The 7,408-nt window shown below is 39.9% G+C and overlaps 1 protein-coding gene across 1 annotated transcript; it reads left to right on the forward strand.

Moving 5' to 3' along the window:
- Positions 1 to 16: 16 nt before the first annotated feature.
- Positions 17 to 1,898, forward strand: dctpp1 (dCTP pyrophosphatase 1). The gene has a single exon (XM_080879837.1). The coding sequence runs from the start codon at positions 26 to 28 to the stop codon at positions 509 to 511; it is 486 nt and encodes a 161-aa protein (XP_080735963.1). The 5' UTR covers positions 17 to 25; the 3' UTR covers positions 512 to 1,898.
- The last annotated feature ends 5,510 nt before the right edge of the window (positions 1,899 to 7,408 follow it).

Genomic DNA, 7,408 nt, shown 5'->3' on the forward strand with positions numbered 1-7,408 from the left:
CGGAGTTTGTTTAAACACACAGAAAATGATGGCAACAAACGGAAAAGACGCGTGTGGGGTCAATGAAGAGGCGCACACAGCTGCGGTAAACGGAGATTGTGCAGAGGCGTCGCCGCAGTCGAAGCGGCCGCAGAGGTTCACCTTCAGCTCCGAGCCCTCCATCGAGGATATTAGGCGCATGCAGGCCGATTTTACGGACGAGCGAGACTGGAACCAGTTTCACCAGCCCCGCAACCTTCTGCTGGCCATGGTCGGGGAGGTGGGCGAGGTGGCAGAGCTCTTCCAGTGGAAGGGAGAGGTAGCCGAGGGCCTGCCGGACTGGACCGAGACCGAGCGGGAGCAGCTGGCGCACGAGCTCAGCGACGTGTTGATCTACCTCGTGGAGCTGGCCGAGAAGTGTCGCGTGGATCTCCCACAAGCGGTGCTCCGTAAAATGGCTCTAAACCGTCTGAAATACCCCGCCAGCAAAGTGCAGGGGTCAGCCAAGAAGTACACGGAGTATAAAGACTGATGGACGAGGGGGAGAGCACTGGTGGAGTGTGTTTGCTGGACCTGCTGCTGTTTAATAAAGACCCACAAACGCTGCACAATCACAGCTCGGTTTAAATGACATTTTCTGGGTTTACATGTTAGGAAACCACGAAAACCTTCAACTGTTGTGTTATCTGGGAGTTATCCGAACTCAAGGAATATGTTGGCTTTTACTGAAGTTCACTTTTAAGTCCTGAGTTTTAGTCTGACCTTAGCTGTGCCTCTGTTAGTTTAAGGTGGGACTGTTGCGCATCGCCTTTCGGGGGTTTATTTGTCACTAAACATTTTAAGTTATTTAGATTGGCTCCAGTGTCAGCACGGAGTGGAGTGTTGATCAGTGCCAAACTGGCAGTCTCGTCTCTTTTTTCCATCCAAATGTATCAGCATATTTTTCAAATTTGGATGTTTTTATCATTTTGTCATAAGTAAAAGTTGAGTCCGAGTCATGTTTTCACTCAGCAGTTTTGTGTTTTAAAGGATGAAACTGGATTAGTAATCTGTTAACCAGCCTGCAGTTGATTAAGCAGTCTTGTACCTTAATCGATGTTTTGATTTCAGTCACATGTCAGGTCATCTTGCTGTCCACTTTATTTGCTGATTCAATAATGTCTTATTATTCATGAAAAGGCAAGTTACGTCCATAAATCAGGACATTTGTATTTGGGCTGTAATAAAGAGCAGTTACAATCCATCCTTTTTTTTTCTTTTACAAGTTCTTTCTAAGACACTATAATCACGTGGAAGTGTCCCACACTCACATGAAAACGAAAGGTTAAGTGAAGTAAGGATGAAAGGATCCTGTATTTGAAATTGTGTATATATAGCACTGTGCAAAAGTCTTGAGCCACCTTTAATTTTTTTTAAAAAAAAAATTCTGTTAAAACATAAATGTATATGGAAATTCAGCATATAAGACAAAAGCAGTTTGTATAATTCTGCCAATCTTAATGTCCATATTTGGTATGATCGTCTATTTTTCAGCACAGTCTAAACTTATTTAGGCAGCTTTCTTGTCATTTCTTTAAGTAGTCTTCAGAAATAGTTCTCCAGGTATCTTCAAGGACATTTAAAGCTCTTCTTTGAATGTTGTCTGGGTTCTGGTAAGACCTTTCCATGCGATATGTGTGTTTTTCTATCCAGATATGCTTTTACTACACTGACATTGTGTTTGGGATCATTTTTATGCTAAAAAATGAAGCTGTTGCCAATGAGATACTTTCCAGGTGTATCACATAGTAAATCAAAATCTTATGATACTTTTCTGCGCTCATATTTACATCAATTTTGACAACATCCTCTACACCACTGGCTGCAACCCCAAACCATGACAGCCTAAACTGTGTTTTATAGATGGCTTTTTTTTGGTAAACAATGTTGTTAAAGGCTAAACCTACTAAATCTAAACCAAATGAAAGACTAAAAATTGCAAAAATTATGACAGCAATAAATCACCACTTCCCTTTTCTGAAGTGCTTTTTTATTTAGTGTACATTTGGCTAAATGGATTTACAGTTTTACCTCTTGTTCACCTATTCATGCTTCTCCATGCTGGTAGTTTAGTTGTTTTGTCTAATTTAAATCAGCATTTTTTTCAAGAATCGGGGTGAAAAGTGAATCTCTTGCTATATTTCTGCATGCAAAGATTTTAAAAGTAAAATGCATTTGGATGCTCAAGTGAGGCATTTAGCGTAACGCTGAAGCGTCTGATTTTCTTTGTTTGATGTGCTCCGAGATGCAAACATTGCCATCAGCTGTGTATACTGGCGTTCAGCTGGAAGAATGAGTCATCCACAGGCTGCAAAGGAGAACAGCCATGCATCAATAAGATGCTGCTGTATGCGAGCTGAGCCTCACTTCAAAGTAAACAGCTTTATTTGCAGCGTCTATGATATAGCTTTCCACTTTTAAAAATAGGCAGTTGCCCATATCTGGTGGTATGCATTTGATATGAAAACTCCTCTCTTCTTAATGTTATTTGCGCATACAACTTCTTTATTTGAAGTGAAGGATTATATAGAAGAAAAAGAAGCAAGTGTTGTGTTTGTTTCTGCGTTAATCAAATGAAGCGCAGAGCTACCCTAATTTGTTGTACATCATCCATAACTCCCACACTAGTGCGAGTTTTGTTCCTCGGCTGAAAGTGAAATCCGTTTTCGTTTCATCCAAAACAACAGGCAGAGCAGACAGCAGACGTATGTGCTGCACAGGGAACATCATTGCACAACAGCAGTTTGCTCTTAAATGGATGATCGTGACACTTTGTAGGTGCTATCGCAATATTCACCGTCTAGATGAATGCCAGGCAGGTAGCAAGCTGCAATTACAGCTGTCTCAGGAGGGTTAAATGTAGCCATTTTAAGCCTACCCCCTGTTCTACCTGCAGGCTTCTGGTGTGCTGTTTCTCTGAGACCACCTCGGGACAGATTTAGTAAGAAATCTTTACTTTAAGAAGCCTTGTTGGCTGTGAACAGAGTGGAACAGAATGTGAGGCTTCCCACATTAGTGTTCACCATCAAATTATGGTATATGTGAGATGCCTGTTTCTGAATATCCTGATCAAAGAGCTATTCTTAAATTAACATTCACTTGTTTTTCTAATCTTGTGGGAATCACTCACACTTTTTAATTAAATCTCTTAAATAAGTCAATGTCTGTAAAATATAAGGAATAGCACGTATAACACTTGTCTTTATGTTTCTACCCCTCAGGACTTAATCTTCTGCCAGCATGTATTCACTGCAGTGTGTAGTGGCCAATATTAGCAAACTCTATGGACTGACATTATTAAGTTAATTTACTTGCAGCCACAATGCCTACTGCTTGGCAGAAAACTATGCACACACTGGCTTTAGGATTTTACAGTTGGGTGGTGGCTTTTGATACTTTCCAGGAAGCAGAAGGTCTTTTATTTTAGAGCCACGTGTACCCACACAGAAAAGTAACAGGAAAAAAAACTAATTGTAAATGTTTACAGCCTAAATGTATTGTGTAGGATATCTACTGAGACTTATACAGTATTTCTTATACTATAGTATAAGATATACTGTTTATATACTGTAAGTTTCCTGATCTTAGATGACAGGAGTGACACCTGGTGTAATCTTCTGCTGCTATAGCCCATCTGCTTCAGGGTTCTATTCATTGTATGCTCAGTAATGTTCTCCTGCGTACCTTGATTATAAGTGTGAACCACTTAGAAGAAAAGAACACATGCACAACTAGAATACACTGCATAGATGCATCCATGTTCCTTCAACGTCCATCCACTTGCCAGGCAGAACCCTGAACCGAGCCACTGACTGAATACCAGTCGGCACTGTGTTATAGTTCACACCTCATAATTTTGGAGAAAAATATCTGTGTCTGTGTAAAATATTTAACATAATTCGCTTATGAAAGCCTGCTGTGCCGCATATGGACCGTAATCTTCCAGAGCTTTCTGCATGTTAAATATTTGTTGGAACCCAAAACAAATGAGCACCATAGCAAATTAAAATACTAACGTTTCTTCATAAGTTGTCATATGTAAATGTTTTATAAGTTTTTTTTTAGCACCCATGCTTTAAAGGCTGCAGTAATTGGAATAGCCTAGAAATCCCAAAAATCCTTGTAAGTCCTTAAGACCTTAAGTACACTTAAGAACTAATATGTAATGGTGGATTCCATTGACTGTTGATAAGCGTACTTCATGTACCCTCTACCTGCTGTTTGATGGAAGCTGTATTTTTAAAGCCAAAGTGGGCAAATGGCTTGGAAATGCTACACTACACAAATACATCAAAGTTCTCCGGGAGCACAAACCATCTCACAAGTGTCACAGCAAATTACACGCTTGCAGGCAGGGTTTGTATGCTTGGACTGCTCCGAACCACACAACAATAACAGGCCCACAAACTGTATCGACGTCTCTGTTTGTTGCTGCATTTGTCAATATGTTGTATTTCTTTGACTTAAAAGTGGGAAATGAATGTACACCCGTTATCTTGCGGTGCAGACCCGTGTCCTTCTGTGTGCTTATACGCCACTCTTTAAAAACTTTATAATTGTTGCTTGAAAGCAAGCTGGGGGGAGGCTTTTTGTACCCTTGTTTCTTCATATTTTTTTTAGAAAGAAATCAGATGGTTCCTATGGTGCTGTGCCTTGTTTGAAGACAGCACTGGGGGCATAATTACATTTAAGACTTTTGATGACTTAAATCTTAGATTTTCTTCGTCTTGTTAACAGCTCAGCAGATACCATCGCGCCTGCAGTCGCTTGTTGTGAGTTTCAAAGAAGTGTGGGACATCTAGTTGTTCATGCTCAAACAGATAAGCTTTCAAAGAGACATTTACTTGAGTGAACATATTTATTTTTTTGTGTGAAAAGGCTTTGGTTTCTCGCTTTCTTTGTGGCCACTTCCTCCTCCTTTTCACTATCTGAGTCTCTCACACACACAGGCGCTCTTTTATCCTGTCATAGAGACAGCAGTGGGAGCTGTCAGATCTCACACAGTGAGGTTATCCAGCAGCAGGGGTTCACATCACATCCCATACACATGTACACGCAGATGCACACGTACAGAAGCACACAGAGACTCTTTCTGTAACCATCGCTAATGGATAGCCACGATTTCTTCCTTTTTGTGTGCTTTAGCCACAGACAATCATGTCCTGAATACCCCAAACAGATCCATTCTGAGCATTGACTCCTTGGCACTTTCCTTCCTTTTCATCCAGACCAAGCAGCTGAGCCAATGCAGCAATGGAACAAGTCAAATTTCCTGCCAACAATTAAACATTTATATGAGTGCCTTGGTGGTTTTACGGTCAAATCTATCTTTATTGTCTGCATGGTGGCATTTGGTTCCAGGCTGTTGCTTATTGTAGACTGCTAAAATATTGCACTACCTCTTTCTAATTTATACATTGTATAAATTATATACACACATGCATATATGCTGCACAATTTACCTACCTTAATACCTGTCATTTCAGACCAGCTTTGAGACCAAGAGAAGAGAAAACCCTTTAGGCAGCCTTTTCAAATATGCCTCCTTTTAGTGGTTGATGATTACTTTATTATTAATTAACTTTGTTATATTATTACAGCCTTGGCTTACTTAGACACTTTGGGAACAGAGCAGTCTTTATTGTTATTAGTAACATTTGTGCTTTTGCTCATATGACTAGTCCAAATATCTTACTTTACCTTATGATAAAGTTTCTTTGAAAGTAAGCCAAAGCATTCAGGTGCAGCCATCAAGTCTGAGTAAAACTGCGACTGAAGATCAAAGTTCTCTGGACACATATAAAATACATCATTTGTGTATATTCATCAGTTTTTAAATCTAAAGGAAAAGAGCACTGAAATGGGGAAGAAAGATCACAGTGTATGGAGATATGTGTTAAAAGGGAGTAATTCACATTTTTTTTCCCTGCAACATAGGCCTGAATGGACACTTACCTTGACTTTTGACACAGAGAGGTGATGATTTGCATGATTTTTCTCTCCACACTCCACACATTTAACCAAATCCAGCAGGTAAACATGGCATGTCTGTGTGCTTGCATGGCATAAGGGTGGAGTGGTTTGCATGTTCTCCTTCAGACTGTGTGGGCTCCGTCCGGTTAGTCTGGCTCCCTCCCACAGTCCAAAGACATGCACATTAGTTTAACTAATGGATTCAGTGCAATCTGAATGTGACTCGCTAAAATGTGACTTGAGGGGTTAGTATAGAAACTATCTACACCCTCACTTATCTTAACTGCACTACTGTATAGCTCTGTGTAAATAATCATTCTGTACATTCGATAATTTTTAATCCTACAACTGTTTATAACTTGCATAGTTCCCACTTCTGTATAGCTGTATATCTCAGATTCTGTAAAGTTATTTATTTCATATTCTGTATAGTTTTTCATATTTATATCCTGTTCATAGCCTGTACATAGCTTGTACTCACGACAGCCTGTACATACTTATAGTTATAGAATATTCACAACATACTTCATACCGTGTACATTATAACATACTATAATGGACCCATTTCTGTAATATACTTACATATCTATACTATTGCTAATATATATTGTAATATATCTATATCACTAAAGCACTTCTGGATGGATGCAAACTGCATTTCGTTGCCCTGTACCTGTGCATGTGCAATGACAATAAAGTTGAATTCTATTCTATTCTATTCTATTCTATTCTATTCTAGTATGACTAGAAAAGCCCCATATACATGCAAGTACATTAAATTGACAGTTTTTCATATTACATTTGGAGAAACAGCACAGTTCCAGTTCCAGAGTTTATACTAGAGCCCAGTCTGGTTGGCCAGTCTTTGTATATGGTGTCCTGTATTTGCTGATATAAACATTATTTTTTAAAATATACGGATCATAAGGCAAATAAAGATGCATGGGCCGGCTAGCGCTCAGCCTGAAATGCAGACACCACTTCTACCCTCCCTCTGCTCTTTCAGTATTTCATAAGCCCGGCCTCCACCTGTAGGCTCTGATTCTCCTGTGGTGGAGTTTATCACTGTCACTCGCCAGTCTCCTCTGTGCTGAGCTCGGCGTTTGCTTGCAGGGAGTGTCTGTCTCAGACACCAAATAAACTCATTACTACTCCGCATCCATTTAACAACACATCAATTCCAGATGCAGGTGGCTGACTGAATTCCCTTTGCTTATTTGCTGCGCACTACTGTATCATACTTATGTATTTAACTGCATTCAGTTGTTCAGTCGAAACACTGACTCCACTCCAGGCCTCCCATGACCCGTGGTGATCTGCTTTATTGTTTCGCAGTAGACACTCTGGCTCATTTCTATGGTCTGTTGTCTTGTATGGTTCAATGTAGTTCATATGCATAAACAAATTGCCTTTTTGA

The sequence above is a fragment of the Rhamphochromis sp. 'chilingali' genome, assembly GCF_963969265.1.
Source record: "Rhamphochromis sp. 'chilingali' genome assembly, chromosome: 4".
Classification (NCBI taxonomy): domain Eukaryota; kingdom Metazoa; phylum Chordata; class Actinopteri; order Cichliformes; family Cichlidae; genus Rhamphochromis; species Rhamphochromis sp. 'chilingali'.

Coding starts and splice junctions, on each gene's coding strand:
- dctpp1 (XM_080879837.1), top strand. CDS start 26: ATGATGGCAACAAACGGAAAAGACGCGTGTGGGGTCAATGAAGAGGCG.